General features: G+C 42.2%; 1 protein-coding gene and 1 long non-coding RNA gene across 6 annotated transcripts in view; one reads left to right on the plus strand and one right to left on the minus strand.

Annotated features, from left to right (window-relative positions):
* LOC139540411 (membrane-associated guanylate kinase, WW and PDZ domain-containing protein 2-like) overlaps window positions 1–25,586 on the plus strand; it is a 305,518-nt gene that overhangs the window by 202,156 nt on the left and 77,776 nt on the right. For 4 of the 5 annotated variants that reach the window (XM_071344211.1, XM_071344210.1, XM_071344209.1 and 1 more), the window contains exons 6-9: window positions 1,809–1,888; window positions 9,033–9,104; window positions 23,949–24,006; window positions 24,797–24,930. In XM_071344211.1, the coding sequence (XP_071200312.1) occupies window positions 1,809–1,888; window positions 9,033–9,104; window positions 23,949–24,006; window positions 24,797–24,930 (344 nt within the window). The remainder of the gene's footprint in view (window positions 1–1,808; window positions 1,889–9,032; window positions 9,105–23,948; window positions 24,007–24,796; window positions 24,931–25,586) is intronic. The other variant, XM_071344212.1, reaches the window with a different exon arrangement.
* Window positions 20,198–22,826, minus strand: LOC139540413 (uncharacterized). Its single transcript, XR_011668188.1, has 4 exons — window positions 22,733–22,826; window positions 22,331–22,418; window positions 21,820–22,194; window positions 20,198–21,687 (listed from the first exon to the last, which is right to left on the minus strand). It is a non-coding gene; the product is annotated as an uncharacterized lncRNA (long non-coding RNA).

Raw genomic sequence — 25,586 nt, forward strand, 5'->3', positions numbered from 1 at the left:
ACCTACTTGGTGTTTCTATTGCTGATGCAGGCTCCGAAACGACACAAACCACACAAACTTAAACTATAAGTAAGACTTGGCTTTACCTCTCTTTGAGGTGGCCACCTGTTTGTGCTATTCATCCAGAAAGACCCGTCTGCAGTCACAGAGTTTCCAACCATTTACGGGTCCCTTGTAGCCACTCCTGGCAAGCTCACCATTTATGTCGTGGAAATATTCGCTCAATCATATTTCTCAGATACCGGAACTTCTGATTTCAAATACACTTTACTACAAAGTAACAAGCCGAGCTGGCCCATGGACCAACTGACTTTCCAGCCTCGGCACACCTTTTATACCGTTTTCATCCTTAAGTCACACACATAGTAACTCCTCTTTATGTTAATGATTCATCCCCTTTGGCATTTAGCCACCATTATCTTTTTGCCTTGCACTTATTTTAGCTTGGTTTCCATTTTCTTATTGGTACAGACATTAGGGCATAGATTCTATTGGTGGCGTAACCATAGCAATGATACAAAAATAAACAGATACTAATGGTGCTTAAGTAATACAATCCTATGCTCTTAAGGCATGTCTAATGAACCTCACGGGACTAGGTAATGGCTTCCCTTAGCCTAATGATCTAGACACATAGAGTGCACTTCCAATGAACCTCATGGGACTAGGTAATGGCTTCCCTTAGCCTAATGATCTAGACACATAGAGTGCACTTCCAATGAACCTCACGGGACTAGGTAATGGCTTCCCTTAGCCTAATGATCTAGACACATAGAGTGCACTTCCAATGAACCTCACGGGACTAGGTAATGGCTTCCCTTAGCCTAATGATCTAGACACATAGAGTGCACTTCCAATGAACCTCACGGGACTAGGTAATGGCTTCCCTTAGCCTAATGATCTAGACACATAGAGTGCACCTCCAATGAACCTCACGGGACTAGGTAATGGCTTCCCTTAGCCTAATGATCTAGACACATAGAGTGCACTTCCAATGAACCTCACGGGACTAGGTAATGGCTTCCCTTAGCCTAATGATCTAGACACATAGAGTGCACTTCCAATGAACCTCACGGGACTAGGTAATGGCTTCCCTTAGCCTAATGATCTAGACACATAGAGTGCACTTCCAATGAACCTCACGGGACTAGGTAATGGCTTCCCTTAGCCTAATGATCTAGACACATAGAGTGCACTTCCAATGAACCTCACGGGACTAGGTAATGGCTTCCCTTAGACTAATGACCTAGAGACACATATAGAGTGCACTTCCAATGAACCTCACGGGACTAGGTAATGGCTTCCCTTAGCCTAATGATCTAGACACATAGAGTGCACTTCCAATGAACCTCACGGGATTAGGTAATGGCTTCCCTTAGCCTAATGATCTAGACACATAGAGTGCACTTCCAATGAACCTCACGGGATTAGGTAATGGCTTCCCTTAGCCTAATGATCTAGACACATAGAGTGCACTTCCAATGAACCTCACGGGACTAGGTAATGGCTTCCCTTAGACTAATGACCTAGAGACACATATAGAGTGCACTTATTCTGCTTACTACTCTAAGATGTATAATGTGCACACCTGTACTGGAAAATTCCCAATAGAGTTGGATGTATGGTTGTAATATGGTGCTGGAGGGTGTAATGTACTGGGATGTTGTGTACTGTGAAATATGATTGTGTGGAGGTTGTGGTGGCATGCGATGCAATTTTAGGGTGTGGGGGTTAGTGAAATTAGGATGGCTCATTTTAAAGTAAGACAAAAAGTCAAAAGTCTCTCTCTTTCTTTCTCTCCTCTCCAGTCACAACACCAAAACCACGTCATGGCTGGATCCTCGGCTGGCAAAGAAGGCCAAACCACCTGAGGAGTGCAAAGAGGACGGTGAGTGTTTTGTGTTTTTATGTTGATGCGTAAGGTTTCTCTCTTCTCTTCCTCTCCTCTCCAGTAAAGGACCTGTGTGTGATGGGAATTATAATTGCTATGTGGAGTGTTAGCACAAACCCTGCTCTCTGTATCCCCCATCCCCTATCTCTCTAGCTTGCTTGCTCTTTTTCTCACGTGATCTGTTTCTGTTCATGTCCTGCTTTCTCCCTTTCTTTTTTATCCATTTTTATTCTCACTCACAACCCACCTTTGGAGTAATACGTGGGCAGTTATCTTGATACCTGAAAAAAAACTGCATAGTTAATAATCTTATTGCATAGAAGGAGGGAATTGCTGCCACATCCACTCAGTATATGTCCTTCTACATCAGAAAGTTCAAGGGAAATGAAGGAAAGGGCAATAAGACATAGGGAGGGCCCTGTGTTTTGTGCAACCATGTAACATAGCAATATTTTATTCTGTATTTGAAGCCGTAGCCCTTTATACTCACAACCAGTACATGGGTTGAAAATGGCAGATTTGCATTAAAACCCCAGATGGTAGCATAAGAATAGATTCTTCTGAAATTAACTCGGTCTTTAAAACATTTTCACAAACTGTATCAACCTGAAAACAAAAGTTCAAAGAAAGATATTTCCTAAATAAGGTACATTTACCAATTATAAGTGAACCGGAGAACATGTATATGGATAGAAACATTTCCCTAGGTGAGCTGGTGGAGGCCATTACGTTTACAAAATGGTTAATCACCTGGTAATGATGGATTCCCAGTGGAAATCTACATACACTTTCATCCCAAATTACTAAAGTCTATGTTACTTATGTTACTCACAGCAGCTCTAGAGAAAATGTAACTTACCCAATCACCATGTTTGGCTACAATCACCCTACTTGAAAACAAAGATACGGATCCATTATCATGCGGATCCTTCCAACCAATGTCACTTTTTATTGTGGATTATATATCCTTTTTAAGGTATTGGCTTTTTGCATGGAAATACACTGAACCAAAATACAAATTGTAAAGTGTTGATCCCATGTTTCATGAGCTGAAATAAAAGATCCCACACATTTTCCATACGCACAAAAGCTTATTTCTCTCAAATTTGGTATACAAATTTATTTACATGCCTGTTAATAAGCACTTTTCTAATGAGCCAAGATGACCCATACACTTGACAAGTGTGCCGTATCAATAAGCTGATTAAACAGTATGATCATTACACAGGTGCACCTTGTGCTGGGGACAGTAAAAGGTCACTCTAAAATGGTCACACAACACAATGCCACCCAATTCTGGAAGCCTCTCATGAGGAGGAGATCAAGCGGGACTACCACGCATCTGTCATCACTACTTTGCACATGAGGACTTCCAGTAGGGCAGCCCTGCATCAAGAGGAATGGATCTCTCCAACATTGAAGTGCCGATAGACACTTTGCAGAGAGACGCACGCGTCTGTGTCGGTGGACAGCTAAGTGGAGTGAGTTCACCCAACGCCAGAAGTCACTCATGAGGAGGAGGCCAAGCGGGACTACAACAAAAAAGAATGGAGGCCATCAGCCCAAGAAGCTGCAGATTGACAAGCTGCAGAATCCAGAGACAATCCCAAATAGATTTACTACTGGGTCAGTAGGAGCAAACTTTTGGCACGATTTATCCTGAAGCCTAGAGTGAGCAGGTGCGACAACAGCTGTGCTGTTTGCTCCGCTGCTGGAGGCCGAGTGTCTGCATAGATCAACCAGTCGTCGTTGTACGTCAGGAATCTTAAGCCTCTCCCCCATAGGGGGGCTAGGGCCGTTTCGGCACACTTCGTGAATACCTGCCATGGGCAGACCAAATGGTAAGGTGTTATATCCGTAGTCTATGCCCTAGGAGGTGAACCTCATATCTCCTGTGTGCAGGATAAACTCCTGAGTTTAGTCTGCCTGACACATATGTTGCTCTGAGAGACAAGATGTTCCCTACTCAATCAATCAATCAATCAATCAATCAATTTTATTTTATATAGCCCTTCGTACATCAGCTAATATCTCGAAGTGCTGTACAGACACCCAGCCTAAAACCCCAAACAGCTAGTAATGCAGGTGTAGAAGCAAGTACTCCCTCCATTACAAGATGTCTCTCGCCAGACAGTGAAGTTGCCGGGAATGCACTCTTCCTTGGCAGTAGTGCAGGTAGAGAGACGGGTTTAAGCGGAGTGAGGTCACCCAATGCTGGAAGTCTCTCACGAGGAGGAGGCCAAGAGGGACTACCACAATCATGGAGGCCATGAGCCCAAGACGCCTCAGACAAACATCCAGTAAGTCACACTGAGAGTCAGTGGAGAAAGCAGTCACTCTCTCCACGGTGAGGGCTGCTCGACAGGTTACAAAGACTAGAGACAATCCATAGATTTGCTGATGGGTCGGTAAGAGCAAGCTTATGGCACGATGTATTCTGAAGACTAGAGCGAGCAGATGCGACAACAGCTGGACTGCGTGTTCCGCTGACTGAGCCTGAGTGTCTGCGCAGATCAATCACAGTCGATGTACGTCAGGACTCTTAAGCCTCTCTCCCATAGACAGGGCTAGGGAGGATTTGGCACACTCTGTGTATGTCCGTGGGGCTAGGAACAGACCGAATGTTAAGGTGAGACATCCGTAAGCTGTACCTTAGGAGGCGAACCTCATCTCCTGTGTGCAGGATAAACTGATGTGGAAATAAGCATTCCATTTGGGGGCCAAGAAGTAGCGGCTGAAGAAGACCTGGTGAGCTTCTTTGCTCGGCACCACACGTGTGGCTCCCTTCGCCAACAGAGACTGTATCTTGTGTCTGAGGGCTCAGACCACTTTCCCCTGTGCAATGGACTGCACTATTCCCAGGTAGTCTCTACCCCTGAAAGTGGCTCTGCCCAGGAAGACTCCATCAATGACACACAGTCTGGGAAGGCTGGTACACGTTGTCGTATGGATATGGAATGACCCTTATCACTTTCAGATTAATCAGAAAGGTCCACCCCCTGGGAAAGACAGGAGACCTCTGAATTTGTCAAGAGCTCAAGCGGAATGGAAGACTGTATAGCCTCTTCCCTGCTCTGTGACTTTGTTCTCACCGCAGTCATCTTTGCGCAAGAGCGAGGCCTGAGCAATGCTTTCTACATACTTTACGATTAATGACACCGGGGCCCAGCTTAGCGTAATGCACACAGCTAGTGGGGTCAATGAGAGCCGCCAAAGTATGGTCTACGCTGAGGCAAGTAGCACAGAGCCGATATGAATCAGACTGGATGTAATGACCGCAATTGGCAGGGAAAGCTTTGCTAGGCTTGTGCTGCTTTTTCTCCCCCTTCCCTAATGACATCTTGTTTCAACTGGACAAAGTTAAATGGAATTACCAGGGGGCTAGCTAGCTGCTCCACACGCTGCTACTATGATGCGAAGTCGGGAGAGACACGGAGTAATGTGAACTTGAACCAGGTCAAATAAAATAAAATTGTATTGGTCACACACACAGATTTAGCAGATGTTATTGCGGGTGTAGCGAAATGCTTGTGAGCCTAGCTCCAACAGTGCAGTAATATCTAACAATACACACATCTAAAAAGTAAAAGAAACAGAAATATTAGTGATGAATGTATGGACAGTATATGGATATGTCATATCTGAAGAACAGTATATGTACAGCAATAGTTAAATATGATAGGCCTTGACTAGAACACATTATGTACAGTGCAATTGAAAGGTATTCAGTCCCCTTGACTTTTTCCATATTTTGTTAGGTTACTGCCTTATTCTAAAATTGATTAAATCGTTTTGTTCTCTCAGCAAATCTACACATAATACCCCATAATGACAAAGCAAAAACACGTTTTTAGAATTTTTGCTAATTTAAAAAAAATGGAAACAAGCAATATCACATTTACATAAGTATTCAGCTAAAGAAGCTTTTGCACCGATTACAGCCTTGAGTCTTCTTGAGAGTTTCTCCCATTCTTCTCTGCAGAGCCTCTCAAGCACTGTCAGGTTGGATGGGGAGTGTCGCTGCAAAGGTATTTTCAGGTGTCTCCAGAGATGTTTGATCAGGTTCAAGTCCGGGCTCTGGCTGGGCCACTCAAGGATTTTCAGAGACTTGCCCCGAAGCCACGCCTGCATTGTCTTGGCTGTGTGCTTAAAGTAAGGCCATTGTCTTCTTGTAAGGTGAAACTTCGCCCCCTACTGAGGTCCTGAGCAGGGTTTCATCAAGGATCTTTCTGTACTTTGCTCTTTTTGTCTCAATCCGGACTAGTTTCCCAGTCCCTGCCGCTGAAAAACATCCCCACAGTATGATCCCGCTACTACCGTGCTTCACTTTAGGGATGGTGCTATGTTTCCTCTAGACGTGACACTTGGCATTTGTCGTCCCCTCCCTGACCAAGACCCTTCTCCCCCGATTTCTCAGTTTGGCCGGGGGCAGCTCTAGGAAGAGTCTTGGTGGTTCCAAACTTCTTCCATTGAAGAATGATGGAGGCCACTATGTTCTTGGGGACCTTCAATGCTGAAGAAATGTTTTGGTACCCTTCCCCGGATCTCTGCCTCGACACAATCCTGTCTCGGATCTCTACGGACAATTCCTTCGACCTCATGGCTTGGTTTTTGCTCTGACCTGCACTGACAACTGTGGGACCTTATATAGACAGGTGTGTGCCTTTCCAAATCATGTCCAATTAATTGAATTTACCACAGGTGGACTCCAAGTTGTAGAAACATCTCAAGGATGATGAATTGAAACAGGATGCACCTGAGCTCAATTTCAAGTCTAATCGCAAAGGGTCTGATTATTTACAAGGTATTTCTGTTTTTTTAAACTTTATTAATTTGCCAAAAATGCTAAAACCTGTTTTCACAGTCATTATGGGGTACTGTGTGTAGATTGCCTAGGATTTTACGCAACAGAATGTGAAAAAAGTCCAGGGGTCTGAATACTTTCCAAAGGCACTCTACAGTATATGTATATATTTCTAGGTATTACTGCACTGTTGAAGATAGAAACACAAGCATTTTGCTGCACCTGAGAACATCTGCAAATCTGTGTTTCGCGACCAATATGCTGATTTGATTTGAAAAGAAAGGAAAGAGAATAGGACATCGTAAAAGAAGGGGAGGGTTTAAAGACTTAGAAAATGAAGGAAATAGGACATAGGGAAGGAAGGGAATAGGACCTCTAGGAAATGGTTTAGGATATAGGAAGAAAATCCTCTTTGTAGTATTGGTACATAGCCCCAATGTTGTTGTTGTTGTCTGCTGCCAGTCTGACTGAAGGATTCTGGGATTTCCTGGAGCGTCACAGTTTCAAAAATTTAGGCAGAACTACATGCATGTTTACTTTCATCTGCTTTTCCTCACCCCCATCTGTTTTCTCATCCCTTTTCTCTTCCTTCCGTTTCATTGTCTTTGTCCTTCACTCTCCCTCTGTCAGTCTCTCGCTCTCCTGCTGTGTTTTGAGTGAGAGGTGATGGGTGAGAGTGTGTGTGCACGTGTGCATGTGATGTATTTGTGCATAGACTTTAGTTGGTGTATGATCAAGCTTGTATGTACAGTAAATGCTTTAGCTGACTCATAGTTCAAAGGCTTGTCACCACAGATCTAGCACAGTCGTTGAGAGAATGGCGCCGGAGGGGATGGCTGCTGTTCTATTTTGTTAGATTTTTCATGTTGCTTGTAACTTATTTTTTTTGCTTATTTTGTACATAATGTTGCTGCTACCGTCTCCTATGACCGAAAATAACTTCTGAACATCAGAACAGCGATTACTCACCTCAAACTGGATGAAGATTTTGTCTTTAACTCGTCCGACGCAAAGGATATACTGCTTTCTCGGGAACGGGCCCAAATCCCCGTAATTTACGTGAAGAAAAGACAGAGAAAAAGGGGGCGGAGGTTAGGCTGCCTTCTGAGAATTCGTAGGCGAAGAGGCGTAGAGTAAATCTCCACTACCATCCGTTCTATTGACCAACGTGCAATCATTGGAAAAACAAAATGGATGACATACGATCAAGACTATCCTGCCAATGGGACATTTAATACTGTAATATCTTAGGTTTCACCGAGTCGTGGCTGAACGACGACACAGATGATATAGAGCTGCCCGGGATTTTCCATGCATCAGCAGAACAGAGAAGCTACGTCTGGTAAGACGAGGGGCGGGGGAATGTGTATATTTGTCAATAACGGGTATTGCTCCCTATGATGCAGCCAGCAGCATACCACCCTGCATACCACTGCTGGCTTGCTTCTGAAGCTAAGCAGGGTTGGTCCTGGTCAGTCCCTGGATGGGAGACCAGATGCTGCTGGAAGTGGTGTTGGAGGGCCAGTAGGAGGCACTCTTTCCTCTGGTCTAAACAAAGATCCCAATGCCCCAGGGCAGTGATTGGGGACACTGCTCTGTGTAGGGTGCCGTCTTTCGGATGGGACGTTAAACGGGTGTCCTGACTCTCTGAGGTCATTAAAGATCCCATGGCACTTGTCGTAAGAGTAGGGGTGTTAACCCCGGTGTCCTGGCTAAATTCCCAATCTGGCCCTCAACCATCACAGTCACCTAATAATCCCCAGTTTACAATTGGCTCATTCATCCCCCTCCTCTCCCCTGTAACTATTCCCCATGTCGTTGCTGCAAATGAGAACGTGTTCTCAGTCAACTTACCTGGTAAAATAACGGATAAATAAAAAACAAATTAAAAAATGATGGCGCCGGAGGGGAAGGCTGCCGTCTAATCAGCTCATGCTCACCAACCATGCTATTTTGTTTGTTTTTTTCGTGTTGTTCGTAACTTGTTTTGTACATAATGTTGCTGCTACCGTCTATTATGACCGAAAATAGCTTCTGGCCATCAGAACTGCGATTTCTCATCTCAAACTGGACAAATAGTTCTTCTACAATGAGTCAGATGGGAGGTATATAATACAGACACCCGACCAGGCCCAGATCCTCGTTATTCACTGGAGAAGGAAACGGAGATCCCGCGGAAAGAGATCAGGGTGCCTTGTGAGGGTCAGGCGACGAGTGGCTAATCTTCCCTTGCCCTCTGTCCTGCTAGCTAACCTTCAATTGCTAAATGGGACAAACTGAAATCACGTTTATCCTACCAATGGGACATTAAAAACTGTAATATCTTATGTTTCACAGAGTCGCGGCTGAACGACGACATTAATAACATACAGCATACGCTCTATCGGCAGGACAGAACAGCAGCCTCTGGTAAGACATGGGGCGGGGGCCTATGCATTTATGTAAACAGCGATATCTAAGGAAGTCTCAAGGTTTTGCTCGCCTGAGGTAGAGTATCTCATGATAAGCTGTAGACCACACTATATACCTAGAGAGTTTTCATCTGTATTTTTCGTAGTTGTCTACATACTTCTACAGGCTGTTGCTGGCACTAAAACCACACTCAATGAGTTTTATACTGCCATAAGCAAACAGGAAAGTGCTCATCCAGAGGGGCGCTCCTAGTGGCTGGGAACATTAATGCAGGGAAAATTAAAATCAGTTTTACCTATTTTCTATCAACATGTTAAATGTGCAACCAGAGGGGAAAAAAACTCTAGACCACCTTTACTCCACACACAGAGATGCATACAAATCTCTCCCTCGCCCTCCATTTGGCAAATCTGTCCATCATTCTATCCTGCTGATTCCTGCTTACAAGCAACAATTTAAGCAGGAAGCACCAGTGGTCAGATGAAGCAATGCTAAACTACAGGACTGTTTTGCTCGCACAGACTGGAATATGTTCCGGGATTCATTCAATGGCATTGATGACTATACCACCTCAGTCACTGGCTTCATCAATAAGTGCATCGAGGACATCGTCCCCACAGTAACAGTACGTACATAACCTAAACAGAAGCCATGGGGTTACAGGCAACATCTGCATCGAGCTAAAGGCTAGATCTGCCGCTTTCAAAGAGTGGGACACTAACCCGGACGCTTATAAGAAATTCCGCTATGCCCTCAGACGAACCATTAAGATTGAATCCTACTACACCGGCTCTGATGCTTGTCGGATGTGGCAGGGCTTGAAAACTATTACGGACTACAAAGGGAAACCCAGCCATGACCTGCTCAGTGACGCGAGCCTACCAGACATGCTAAATGCCTTTTATGCTCGCTTCGAGGCACGCAACACTGAAGCATGCATGAGAGCACCAGCTGTTCCGGCCGACTGTGTGATAACGCTCTTGGTAGCCGATGTGAGCAAGACCTTTAAACAGGTCAACATTCACAAATCCGCAGAGCCAGACGGATTTCCAGGACGTGTACTCAAAGCATGCGCAGACCAACTGGCAAGTGTCTTCACTGAGATTTTAAACCTCTCCCTGACTGAGTCTGTAATACCTACACTACCGTTTAAAAGTTTGGTGTCACTTAGAAATGTCCTTGTTTTTTTTAAAGAAAAGCTCATTTTTATGTCCATTGAAAATAACACCAAATTGATCAGAAATACAGTGTAGACATTGTCAATGTTGTAAATGACTATTGACTAGTTGAGTATCTGGAGCATCAGCATTTGTGGGTTCGATTACAGGCTCAAAATGTCCCGAAACTCATCAGTCTATTCTTGTTCTGAGAAATGAAGGCTATTCCATGTGAGAAATTGCCAAGAAACTGAAGATCTCGTACAACGCCGTGTACTACTCCCTTCACAGAACAGTGCAGTTAACTGCACCTCAGATTGCAGCCCAAATAATTTAAGGAATTTATCCTCTGCAGCAGAGGTAACTCTGGGTCTTCCTTTCCTGTGGCCAGTTTCATCATAGAGCTTGATGGTTCTTGTGACTGCACTTAAAGGAATTGTCAAAGTTCTTGACATTTTCCGAATTGACTGCCATGTCTTAAAGTAACGATGGACAGTTATTTCTCTTTGCTTATTTGAGCTGTTCTTGCCATAATAAGAATTTGGTCTTTTACCAAATAGGGCTATCTTCTGTATACCACCCCTACCTTGTCACAACACAACTGATTGCCTCTAATGCATTAAGAAGGAAAGAAATTCCACAAATGAACTCTGAACAAGGCACACCTGTTAATTGAAATGCATTCCAGGTGACTACCTCATGAAGCTGGTTGAGAAAATGGCAAGAGTGTGCAAAGCTGACATCAATGCAAAGGGTGGCTACTTTGAAGAATCTCAAATGTCTTCACTAATATTCTACAATGTAGAAAATAGTAAAAATAAAGAAAAACCCTTGAATGAGTAGGTATGTCAACTTTTGACTGGTACTGTAGATTGACACACCGGTGCTTCAATCGACTCTCGTGAATGGCTGTGATCGGAGAATGGATCAACAACATTGTAGTTACTCCACAATAATAACCTGACAGAGTGAAAAGAAGGAAGCCTGTACAGAATAAAAATATCCCCAAACATGCATCCTGTTTGCAACAAGGCACCAAAGTAATACTGCAAAAAATTTGGCAAAGCAATTCACTTTTTGCCCTGAATACAAAGTGTTATGTTTGGGGCAAATCCAATACAAAACGTTACTTTGTACCCCTCTCCCTATTGTCAAACATCATGTTATGGATATGGTTGTAATCGTTAAGAACGGGATTTACTATTTACTTTCGCAAATAGGAGTGGCAATATCGTCTGCTATTTTGCTCAGTCATTTTCCATCCAAGTTGTCAGGCCCGGTGGCTTGTCATTGTTGATAGACAAGAATACTTTTTTTCACCTCTTCCACATTCACTTTACGGAATTCAAAATTGCAAAATTGCTTTCATAATTTTGTCAGATATACTTGAATGTGTAGTGTTAGCGTCTTGCCAATTAAAAAATCATTAAAGTGTTTGGCAATATCAGTAGGTTTTGTGATGAATGAGCCATCTGATTCAATGAATGATAGAGCTGAGTTTGCCTTTTAACCCAAAATTGTATTTAAGGTGCTCCAAAGCTTTTTACTATATTTTTTTAATGTAATTTATCTTTGTGTAGTTTAGTCACATGATTTCTCAATTTGCAATACGTTCACCAATCGATTGTGCTGCCATTCCCTTTGTCTCATCCCTCTCAACCATACAATTTTGCAATTTTGAATTCCAACACAATTTGTCAATTCCTCATCAATCCACTGGGATTTAACAGATTTTACAGTAATTTTCTTAATGGGTGCATGCTTATTAGTAACTGGAATAAGCAATTTCATAAATGTGTCAAGTACAGCGTCTGTTTGCTCTTCCTTACACACCATTGACCAAAAATTATTATTTCCATCAACAACATTGGAATCATTACATTTATTGTATGACCTCTTATACACTATATTAGGCCCAGCCTTTGGAACTTTGGTTTTCCTAGATATGGCTACTATATTGTGATCACTACACCTCGATGGATCTGGATACTGCTTTCAAGCTAATTTCTGTAGCATTAGTAAAGATGTGATCAATACATGTTGATGATTTCATTCCTGTGCTGTTTGTAACTACCCTGGTAAATTGACTGATAACCTGAACCAGGTTGTCATTTTTGGACAGAACGGTTCTGATTTTTGCAATGTTACGTAGATGGAAAAAAGCTGTCCTTGAAACAGTCTTGATATGTTCGTCAAAAGAGAGATCAGGGTCCAGAGTAACGCCGAGGTCCTTCACAGTTTTATGTGAGACGACTGTACAACAATCAAGATTAATTGTCAGATTCAACAGAAGATCTCTTTGTTTCTTGGGACCTAGAACAAGCATCTCTGTTTTGTCCGAGTTTAGAAGTAGAAAGTTTTCAGCCATCCAATTCCTTATGTCTGAAACACAGGTTTCCAGCGAGGACAATTTTGGGGTTTCACCATGTTTCATTGAAATGTACAGCTGTGTGTCATCCGCATAGCAGTGAAAGTTAACATTATATTTTCGAATGACATCCCCAAGAGGTAAAATATATAGTGAAAGCAATAGTGGTCCTAAAACGGAACCTTGAGGAACACCGAAATGTTCAGTTGATTTGTCAGAGGACAAACCATTCACAGAGACAAACTGATATCTTTCCCGACAGATAAGATCTAAACCAGGCCAGAACTTGTCCGTGTAGACCAATTTGGGTTTCCAATCTCTCCAAAAGAATGTGGTGATCGATGGTATCAAAGGCAGCACTAAGGTCTAGTGGCACGAGGACAGATGCAAAGCCTCGGTCTGACACCATTAAAAGGTCATTTACCACCTTCACAAGTGCAGTCTCAGTGCTATGATGGGGTCTAAAACCAGACTGAAGCATTTCGTATACATTGTTTGTCTTCAGGAAGGTTGCTGCGCAACAGCTTTTAATTATTTTTTTGAGAGGAATGGAAGATTCGATATAGGCCAATAGTTTTTTATATTTTCTGGGTCAAGGTTTGGCTTTTTCACTTTTAGTGAGTTTGGTAACACATCCGGTGGATAGAGAGCTGTTTATTATGTTCAACATAGGAGGGCCAAGCACAGGAAGCAGCTCTTTCAGTAGTTTAGTTGGAATAGGGTTCAGTATGCAGCTTGTAGGTTTAGAGGCCATGATTATTTTCATCATTGTGTCAAGAGATATATTACTAAAACACTTGAGTGTTTCTCTTGATCCTAGGTCCTGGCAGAGTTGTGCAGACTCAGGACAGCTGAGCTTTGGAGGAATACGCAGATTTAAAGAGGAGTCCGTAATTTGCTTTCTAATGATCATGATCTTTTCCTCAAAGAAGTTCATGAATTTATTACTGCTGAAGTGAAAGCCATCCTCACTTGGGGAATGCTGCTTTTTAGTTAGCTTTGCGACAGTATCAAAAATACATTTAGGATTGTTCTTATTTTCCTCAATTAAGTTGGAAAAATACGATGTTCGAGCAGCAGTGAGGGCTCTTCGATACTGCACGGTACTGTCTTTCCAAGCTCGTCGGAAGACTTCCAGTTTGGTGTGGCGCCATTTCCGTTCCAATTTTCTGGAAGCTTGCTTCAGAGCTCGGGTATTTTCTGTATACCAGGGAGCTAGTTTCTTATGACAAATGTTTTTAGTTTTTAGGGGTGCAACTGCATCTAGGGTATTGCGCAAGGTTAAATTGAGTTCCTCAGTTAGGTGGTTAACTGATTTTTGTCCTCTGGCGTCCTTGGGTAGGCAGAGGGAGTCTGGAAGAGCATCACGGATTCTTTGTGTTGTCTGAGAATTTATAGCACGACTTTTGATGCTCCTTGGTTGGGGTCTGAGCAGATTATTTTTTGCGATTGCAAACGTAATAAAATGGTGGTCCGATAGTCCAGGATTATGAGGAAAAACATTAAGATCTACATTTATTCCATGGGACAAAACTAGGTCCAGAGTATGACTGTGGCAGTGAGTAGGTCCAGAGACATGTTGGACAAAACCCACTGAGTCGATGATGGCTCCGAAAGCCTTTTGGAGTGGGTCTGTGACTATTAAAATCACCAAAAATTTGAATATTATCTGCTATGACTACAAGGTCCGAAAGGAATTCAGGGAACTCAGTGAGGAATGCTGTATATGGCCCAGGAGGCCTGTAAACAGTAGCTATAGAAAGTGATTGAGTAGGCTGCATAGATTTCATGACTAGAAGCTCAAAAGACGAAACTTTTTTTTATTTATTTTTTTATTGAAATTTGCTATTGTAAATTTCAGCTACACCTCAGCCTTTGCGGGATGCACGGGGGATATGGACACAAGTGTAACCAGGAGGTGAGGCCTCATTTAACACAGTAAATTCATCAGGCTTAAGCCATGTTTCAGCCAGGCCAATCACATCAAGATTATGATCAGTGATTAGTTCATTGACTATAACTGCCTTTGACGTGAGGGATCTAACATTAAGTAGCCCTATTTTGAGATGTGAGGTATCACGATCTCTTTCAATAATGGCAGGAATGGAGGAGGTCTTTATCCTAGTGAGATTGCTAAGGTGAACACCGCCATGTTTAGTTTTGCCCAACCTAGGTCGAGTTACAGACACGGTCTCAATGGGGATAGCTGAGCTGACTACACTGACTGTGCTAGTGGCAGACTCCACTAAGCTGGCAGGCTGGCTAACAGCCTGCTGCCTGGCCTGCACCCTATTTCATTGTGGAGCTAGAGGAGTTAGAGCCCTGTCTATGTTGGTAGATAAGATGAGAGCACACCTCCAGCTAGGATGGAGTCCGTCACTCCTCAGCAGGCCAGGCTTGGTCCTGTTTGTGGGTGAGTCCCAGAAAGAGGACCAATTATCTACAAATTCTATCTTTTGGGAGGGGCAGAAAACAGTTTTCAACCAGCGATTGAGTTGTGAGACTGCTGTAGAGCTCATCACTCCCCCTAACTGGGAGGGGGCCAGAGACAATTACTCGATGCCGACACATCTTTCTAGCTGATTTACACGCTGAAGCTATGTTGCGCTTGGTGACCTCTGACTGTTTCATCCTAACATCGTTGGTAACAATATCTCTATAACAATATCTCTATACTCTCTACACTCGCCAGTTTTAGCTTTAGCCAGCACCATCTTCAGATTAGCCTTAACGTCGGTAGCCCTGTCCACTGGTAAACAGTGTATGATCGCTGGATGATTCGTTTTAAGTCTAATACTGCGGGTAATGGAGTCGCCAATGACTAGGGTTCAATTTGTCAGAGCTAATGGTGGGAAGCTTCGTCGTCTCAGACCCCGTAACGGGAGGAGAAGAGACAAGAGAAGGCTCCGCCTCAGACTCCGACTTGCTGCTTAATGGGGAAAACCGTTTGAATGTTTCTGTCAGCTGAATGAGCGACAGCGGTTGAGCATTCCTACAGCATTTCCCTCCAGAAGCCATGAGAAAGTTGTCCGGCTGCGAGGACCGTGCGAGGGGATTTATACTACTATCTGTACTTACTGGTGGTACAGACGCTGTTTCATCCTTCCCTACACTGAAATTACCCTTCCCTAACGATTGCGTCTGAAGCTGGGCTTGCAGCCCAGCTATCCTCGCCGTAAGGCGATCATTCTCCTGTATATTATGAGTACAGTGACTGCAATTAGAAGGCATCATGTTAATGTTACTACTTAGCTTCGGCTGATGGAGGTCCTGACGAACCATGTCCAGATAAAGCGTGAAAAAGTTGAATGAAAAAAAAGTTGTGAACAACTAAAAATATAAACGGTAATTAAAAAGTAAAAACCGTAAAGTTGTCAGGTAGCAAAGTATGGTTGGCAACAAAACGCACAGCAACACTGCAAGTTCTGCAAGTTGTGACCGGAAATGACAAGCTGACCAGAAAGTGAACTGCTGAGAAACTAGAGTAGTAGTGTGCTCTTTTCTCGTCTTAACTTCCAATGCTCCATCCCCCTGCCCAACCCCCCTCCACACCACTCCACCAACCTCCAGGATGCCCGGCATTTTTATTTTTATTTAACTAGGCAAGTCAGTTAAGAACAAATTCTTAGTTTCAATGACGGCCTATGAACAGTGGGTTAACTGCCTTGTTCAGGGGCAGAACGACAGATTTTTACCTTGTCAGCTTGGGGATTCGATCTTACAACCTTTCGGTTATTAGTCCAACCTGCCGCCCCATCATAACATTCCAGGCATTCCCGTGATTAGCAGATAGCAGGTTGATTGGCATGTCGGACCCCGCGAACACTGGGTACTGGTAAGTACAACACAACCAACTAACAGCATAACACGTAACACACAGCTGTCTGTGTGGGTCGCTACAATACCGTGCATCATAGGGAAATAATGCAAGCTCTAGAATGCCTTTCAAGCCAATCAGAAAGGAGTATTCAACAATGCCATGGTATAAATGCAAATAACAGATGAACAGTCATTAACCTATTATAATCAGATTGCCTTGTAACATTATTCAGCAGGCCAAAAACTCCATCCCACCTGAACAGGCTGCGATTCCAAGCATCTTTTTTCAAACAGTTCTTTCACAAAAAGGGTGTTACCATTTTCACAATTTCAGAGTGTTATTTTGACTTCATAGTGTGGAAATATAATTTTAAAAACATGCACTGCCCATTTAAGGTACTCTTTGTGTTTAGGTAGAACAGTGAACGAGTTACAGGAGAGAGTGGAGAGGATGTGCTAGAATTGCAGTACGGGCAGCTCACAATTGGCCCAGCGGCATCCGTGTTAGGGGATGGTTTGGCTGGGGTGTCCGTCATTGTAAAATATTAATTTGTTCTTAACTGACTTGCCTAGTTAAATGAAGGTTAAATGTTTCAAAAAAGATCCAGGTTTGCAGTGCTACATGTATGCTGGAGGCAGCAGCTTAGACCGCTAGACCACCCCGGGACACGATAGGGCACTACTTTTGACGAGTGTAACATAGACCTACTGTATAAAGACATTATTCACAACAGGACTAACAGTACTGTACGTGTGAATGAATGTATGGGCTCTGTTGTGGATGGGCTCTGTCCATCTCTCCTGAAGATGGAATGCTGCATATGAGTGACTCGTGAATATCTGAAATTGAATGTTTGAGAAGTTTCACACAGAGAGAGAGAGAAATATTCATTTTTCACAGATACATTTCAGTGTAGGAATGGAACAGGTTATGAAAGGGTATTGTGCGAATGTGTGTGCATGCATCTGCATTTGTGTGTATGTGTGCGTGCGTGCATATGTGTGTGTAATGAAAGATAAAGTGAGGGAGAGAGGAAAATAAGAGTAGAGGAGGACGGAAGGAGGACAAGAAGATGGGAGGGAGGAGGATATAGAGGGTGAGAAGTGAAGGAGGATGTAAGGAGGAGACGAGGATGGAGGAGGATGGATGGAAGAGAAGGAGGGGAGAGGATGCTGGGAGGAGGACATTTACAGAACAGCCATGTCAGCCACCCAAAGAGAGGAAGGGGTAAAAGAGAGGGTGACAGAAAGCAGTGTTAGTAGTGAAGGAGCGAGTGCAAGATACTTTCAGTTGAAAGAGGGAAAAGAGACAGGGAAAAGATATTTACAGATGAACCACATCGGTACATACTGTAAATAATCATGTTAACTATACAGATATCACTTTTGTTGTGTAACATTTTCCTGTGCATCAGGAAGTTCAAATGAGCCTTGTGAAACCCGCAGTTCTCTTTCTTTCCATGCGGGTGCGGTCGAGTCATTCGGATCAGTGGGGCCATATCTGTGACCGACCACCTCGATTCGGTCTTATGTAGTAACATTTAAAATGCTATTTTTTTTACATTGGATAAAAGTAGAGACTCTAGAAAATGGTATATCATACACTGCAGTTGAGGAACAATGGGAAAGTAATTCTGCTTTAAAAGTTGATAAACTTGTAACGCCACTTTTGAGAAAATGGCCCTTGAGTGTTTTGGTACACCTACTGGAGAGCTCTTCTTTGTTTCCACCCATTCCGCATCGTTCACACCCTCCTAAGCCTTAGTCCCACCCATCTCTTTATGATACAAGTGAGGCCATATGGTAAACACACGCTATATCAAATCAAATCAAAGTTTATTTGTCACATGAACAGGATACAGAAGATGTAAACGGTGCAGTGATAGTACTTGCATAGTAGCAATATAATAAACAGGGAGCGTCCAGATTAAAAATATTTTTGCATTATTAGATGACACTTACCCAGACACATTTGTCTAAATTGATGGGTCATGTGAAGGAAATGCTATAACCACCCCTCACCCACATCTAGCTAAGTGGATGGGTTACTATTGTCTAGACATGTACACATGTTCATGAAATACAATCGATGGCCGTTATAACCCCCAAACACACCTGCTAATTTGATGGGTCATGTAATAATCCAGCCGAAGTGGAGTCTTTTGTTTAAACATGTACAGTTGAAGTCGGAAGTTTAATACACTTAGGTTGGAGTCATTAAAACTCGTTTTTCAACCAGTCCACAAATGTCTTGTTAACAAACTTTAGTTTTGGCAAGTCGGTTAGGACATCTACTGTGTAAATGACACAAGTAATTTTTCCAACAATTGTTTACAGACAGTGACTACTAAGTGAAATAATCTATCACAATTCCAGTGGGTCAGAAGTTTACAAACACGCAGTTGACTGTGCCTTTAAACAGCTTGGAAAATTCCAGAAAATGATGTCATGACTTTAGAAGCTTCAGATAGCCAAATTGAATGAGTCAAATTTGTTTCGTTTTTTTTACAATAAGTTGGCCCATTCTTGCTGACAGAGCTGGTGTAACTGAGTCAGGTCTGTAGGCCTCCTTGCTCGCACACACTTTTTCAGTTCTTCCCACAAATTCTCTATGGGATTGAGGTCAGGGCTTTGTGATGGCCAATCCAATACCTTGACTGTTGCCCTCAAGCCATTTTTCCACAACTTTGGAGGTATGTTTGGTTGGGGTCATTGTCCATTTGGAAGACCCACTTGCAACCAAGCTTTAACTTCCTGACATATGTCTTGAGATGTTGCTTCACTATATCCACATGATTGTCCAGTCTCATGATGCTATCTATTTTGTGAAGTGTACCAGTCCCGCCTGCAGTAAAGCACCTCCACAACATGATGCTGCCACCCCCGTGCTTCACGGTTGGAATGGTGTTCTTCGGCTTGCAAGCCTCCCCCTTTTTCCTCCAAACACAACGATGGTCATTATGGCCAAGCAGTTCTATTTTTATTCCATCAGACCAGAGGACATTTCTCCAAAAAGTACAATCTTTGTCCCCATGTGCAGTTGCAAACCGTAGTCTGGCTTTTTTTATTGCGGTTTTGGAGCAGTGGCTTCTTCCTTGCTGAGCCGCTTTTCAGGTTATGTCGATATAGGACTCGTTTTACTGTGAATATAGATACTTTTGTACCTGTTTCCTCCAGTATCTTCACAAGGTCCTTTGCTGTTGTTCTGGTATTGATTTGCACTTTTCGCACCAAGGTACGTTCATCTCTAGGAGACAGAACGCGTCTCCTTCCTGAGCGGTATGACGCTGCGTTGGTCCATGGTGTTTATACTTGCGTACTATTGTTTGTGGAGATGAACCTTCAGGTGTTTGGAAATTGTTCATCATCATTTTCTGGAATTTTTCAAGTTGTTTAAAGGCACAGTCAACTCAGTGTATGTCAACTTCTGACTCACTGGAATTGTGATACAGTGAATTATAAGTGAAATAATCTGACTGTAAACAATTGTTGGAAAAATTACTTGTGTCACGCACAAAGTAGATGTCCTAACCGACTTGCCAAACTATAGTTTGTTTGTAAGAAATTTGTGGAGTGGTTGAAAAACAAGTTTTAATGACTCCAACCTAGGTGTATGTAAACTTCCGACTTCAACTGTCGGTAGCTAGCTTAACAATTAACCGGCGTAACCCCAAATCATACTACTACCATTACAAACATAGTCATAGCTGTAGTATGAATCTGCAGTTAGCTAAAGCTAACAAACTAGGTTAAATGTTAACTAGCTAACATTTGGCTAAAATTAGCAATGCAAATAGATTTCTGATTCTAATAATATTACTACACAGATCATGCACTCAATGTTAGCTAGCGAGCCAGCAAGCTAATGTTTGCTTGCTAACAGTATGTTTAACTTGCAATAAAATCGTATTTCCGACAAAATTAGAAACGTATATTGTATCTTGAAAATGTAGCTAGACTCTTACCCGTATACATGGATGAAAGCTTCATGGCAAACTGGAACCATTTAACTCCATTTTGTTTGGAGCTACGTCTTGTTTGGCCAGCTTTGTGTCAAGTCACTCCGGTTCACCCTGACCTTGGCTTGTACAGAAAGTAAACCATCACTTTTTCCTACTGATCTGTCAATAGTGCCTGCTATATTCAGGGCATCAATGTTGTTGAGAAAAGTAGCAAAACTTTTGTAGTTCTCGATGGCTAACGTTATATCTTTCAAAAATGGCGCGGTAGAAAGGACTGTCAACACATACTGAGCAGCTCACGTTATAGACCGAAGCCTGCTACATGGCAGACCAATCCAAACTCATCTCCCGGAATGTCCAGCTCATACTTTATCTCAGGCAATCATGGCTAGTGGGAAGGTTCCTGACTTTCTCCATATCTAAACCAACTAGGCTCGTAACTTAACCATTTTATTCATATTTATAGATGGAATAAAAGTTTGTTAGTAACATATTTGGTTATGTAGAATACTGTGATCATTATGTGATCTCGCAGACATGGATTCAGCTTTGATCTAACTGTATTAAACAAGCACCATTCACCTGAGTAGTCTGTTCTCTGTATACAAATGCGCAGAACATGACCCCTACATGTGCAGACTTAAGATCCAGCGAACTAAAGATTTGGATCCGCAGCCTCTCCGTTTATTTCAAAGACAGTTGTATTTAATGGGTAACATAAATAGGAAACAAATAAAATAACAACAGCAGGCTACACCAACATTAGTTTCCATTCATGCAAAGTGTGAAAATGATTGTGCAAATCGTGATGCTCGGAGCCGAAGCGTGCTGCTCAGACCACTGCACTACTGCAGTTCACAATGCTCTAGCAAGCTGTGAGAATACTTAATGGTACTTGATGGAATAAAGTCAGTTGACATAGCCCTAGGTATTGTACTGCATTGTATAGCCTACGAGATTCTATATATTCAATATTCATTTAAATCGTCCTGTTGCAGGATGATTTTCCTCCTGCAACAAAATAGGTCAAATTAACCCTGTAGGTCTAAGCTAAGGTGACCAGATTTCTGAAATGAAAACCGGGGACATTTCCAGTTCGGCGGTCAATAAATAATTAACATATCCAATGTTATCATCTGTGAAGTAAAAAAAGGGGACAATTCCGGTTTCATGTATTTAGTCTAACAGGCACACTGTGATAGAGAAAACAGCTATAATACAGAAACACTCCAGACAAGACAGAACTGTCTGATCTGAACAGCCATTCAGTGGTCCTGGTACAATAAGAGCAGAAGAGAACATGAGCAAAATTTAAAAAACAGACAATAGTATATGTGAATTACTTAACATAATAAATAAATAAGATGCTGATGAGATTGGTAACTACATAATATACATATACCAACCTAATCTGTATATTTCTCAGAAGAATGTATATTCTTCAGGATTTCTCTGTCTTTGGCCAGCTTCTCCATGAACTCCTAGCAGGGGAGGTTGAAGTTTGTCTTCACAATAAGCATGACAATTTTCTCATCATGTTTTTCATAAAAAGTGCATTTCCGTTTCTTGGAAAGAGTCATTGTATCTCCTCTATCTGTTCTTCTTCACTCTCCTTGTGTCACTCTTCTTACTCTCTTAACTTTTTCTTCTCCTCCTTTCTTTCTCCTCTTTTCTTCACTCGTCTTCCTTTCCTTCTCTTCACCTTTCCACCTCACTCTTCTACACTCTCTTCGCTTCACTCTTTTTACTCCCTTACTTTTTCCTTCTCCTTCCTCTCCAATCTGTATTAATAAATAGCATACTATTAGATAAAATACTTTGGTTAACAGATTCCCATTGCTTGCCTCATTTTTGAATTTTATCTCACTAACATTGTTTGGAATAATAAATTGGCAGGCTCTGTAACCATATCTTTACCTTTCCTCCTCTGTCTCCTTCACTCTTCTTCCGATCCAGTCTTCCTCCTCTCCTTTCTCTCCACTGCTAATGTTATCCATGAACATTTCTAAATATATTTTCACACTACTTATTATACCGCCAAACCATTAAAATTGTAATCTACAAAAATATTATCCGAATTAATTCTGCAACCATTTAATATAATCATATTTTCAAAATAGCCCGTCCACTGCATGTGTACATGTGAATGTTTTTTACTCTAGCTACCATAACAGTAACTAGCTAACTTAGTCATAGTCTAACTTAGTCTACATAGCTAACGTTAGCTAGCATAACCTATTTAAAACCTTATAGAGCAGATCAACTATCTATATAATAAATTGTGACATTATAACATCACATAACAACATTGTAACTTACCTGGCTTGAAAAGACGTTTGTGGTGATGTTGTGGATTCACTTGATACTTGCTAGCTTCTGGCCAAGTTTTCCACAGAGCAGTTTTCTCTAAAACTATCGCGAGCAAGTAGTCAGTAGAAGAAGAAGAGTGAATGAAGCTGCTGTAGCGAGCAGCCCCCTCTGTTGGCTTAAACAAGCACAACGCGATTGAGACATCAACCGGTAGGCTCTGCTGCCAGGTCTTTCTTGCCAAGTAAAATATTTCACTTTGAAGTCTGTACAGTTAAAAACTGGGACATTTCCGGGGACAGCTCCAGCCGGGGACTGTCCCCGGAAAACGGGGACGTCTGGTCACCCTAGTCTAAGCCCTTAGATCGCAATATCGATGTAAGATTATCATCTATCGATGGTGGTGACTTATTAGTTTGTAGCTCATACGGTTTGGGTTTTACAGACGATTTCATGACGATTTTCTTGTCCCGGATCCACTCGTGTGTTGAAAAAGGCTGTTTTCACAGCCTGTTATGTCCCATGGAATAATGGAATAAGTGCAAACTTTATGTCGATGGAAGAAGGTGGATTGATATGTAGCCACTACAAGAAACGGTAATTCGCTAGCATTAACACACAGGGAGATTTTCAAATCAAATGTTATTTGTCACATACACATGATTAGCAGATGTTAATGCGAGTGTAGCGAAATGCTTGTGCTTTTAGTTCCGACCATGCAGTAATATCTAACAAGTAATCTAACAATTTCACAACTACCTTATACACACAAATGTAAAGGAATGAATAAGAATATGTACATAAAAATATATGGATGAGCGATGGCCGAACGGCATAGGCAAGATGCAGTAGATGGTATAGAGTACAGTATATACATATGAGATGAGTGATGTAGGGTATGTAAACATTATATAAAGTGGCATTGTTTAAAGTGGCTATTCAGCATTCACACAGGTGGGTCAATTGACTCTAAGGGGATTTTATTTAGATCCGACACCTTTGTGTTCTCCTGCAACCCTGGTATGTATCAATGTCTTTGTTGTGATGTTACTCTTTGTCCTGACGAAGACCCAGTTATGTTTGTCAGTCTAGTAAAAGATCACTTTAGCAGTATACAGATTCGTTTTGTTTTCATTGAACTAGTCGCTTAGTCCAGCACCTGGAAAAGGGTCCTTCTTGAATGTGATCATATTCCTGCCAAATCGTTCTCTTCCTTCCCTCTGTCCAGAACTGCCGTATGGCTGGGAGAAGATCGATGACCCTATCTATGGCAGTTACTACGTAGAGTAAGTCCTCCCCGCAAAACCAAAAAACATTCCCAGGACATTAGCTAACATTCTCATTAAGTTCTAATCAGGTTTTGGTCTAACATTAGCATTATAACATGCAACAGACATTCAAAGAACATTCAACAAATGCTGTTCTAAGAAAAGTAATTTCTGTCTTCATTGGTACACCGTAAAGGGGTTACTGTAATATTCACAGGACGTTATTTGCCACTAGCTGTCTAAGTTACTGTAATATCCTAGCAATGACACACAATACTGTAAAAGTTACTGTATTCTAGTGTAAAAAAGTCAACGTTACTATAATCGTAATGAAGGAAATACATTGAGGGAAGACTGGTTTTGTATTTTACAGTATTTTACTGTAATTAAATGGGATTGGCGCAAGCTGGTTGGTTGCTAGGTAATGTGTTTGCATACAGTACCATTCGAAATACAGATTTTTCACTGTCCACATCTTTGTTAGCCACAGATTTAGGACAAAATCCTGACATAACACTTTCACCTTAATCATGCACTGATTTCTATTTGAGCTACATTCACCAATTTCAAATTAGATGTGTGTTCTCACCCAAGTATCAACGACTACATTGCAGACGCCTGCCAAATCTCACAACGCATGGCTAGGTGTTGAACATATAAACATATACACTAACCACACCATTATGCCCATGCAACAGTGCAATGTAATCAGCCTGGAGCATAACCATTGTTTTAGTCAATGTGTATCTGTCTGCTGTGAAGAAGGGAACACAAAACACACTGATGCTGCTGGATTTCACTGTCATAGTCCTGTTCCTTGCAGCCACATCAACAGAAGGACCCAGTTTGAGAACCCCGTCCTGGAGGCCAAGAGACGACTGGAGCAGCAGCAGATGCAGAACCAGGGACTGTCAGCTCTGCCTTTACCTACTATATACAGAGGTACAACAATACCCCCTATACTCCACAGTACTACCACTCTACTATATAGCCAGGGACTTTCTGCTTTATTCAAAGATAAAGATATATACTGTACATACAATATCAGCCCTGGTCACCACATACAAAATACCATTTACCATTTTAACTCTTCTTACAATCAACAGAAGTATAATATGCTCAGGGTTGGCTTTATGGGTTGGGAGGGGCCTGGCCTGCCTTACTGCACCTCCATGCTTGTCTAAATAATAAAATAAAATATATAAATATATAAATATTTATCATTTATTTGACTGAGACGCGCGCCGACTGAAAGACACATCAATCTCAGATAAAGCATCCGTGTGAGCGAAACAGTGCCCCTCTGTCTCCGTATGTGTAGACTATGTATCTGACCCTGTCTGGGCAGAAGGAATGTGGCATGTCATGTTTTTTCGGGCCAGACAGCATCAGATACACGGGCTACATGTAGTAAGACAGAGCAGAGCGAGAGGGCTCACTCTTGCCAAAGTCTGTCCTGAATAAGCCCACTGCGCTTCTACGGGCATAATATGCAGACCTAAGCTTGTCGCCTTCATTCCTGCCTTTGGGACATTGACTCACATTGTTAGGGCGGAGGCATGAGCGTCTCATTGATATTTTACCAAAATAATAATTAC

The sequence above is a fragment of the Salvelinus alpinus genome, chromosome 15 (genome assembly GCF_045679555.1).
Source record: "Salvelinus alpinus chromosome 15, SLU_Salpinus.1, whole genome shotgun sequence".
NCBI classification, from domain to species: Eukaryota; Metazoa; Chordata; class Actinopteri; order Salmoniformes; family Salmonidae; genus Salvelinus; species Salvelinus alpinus.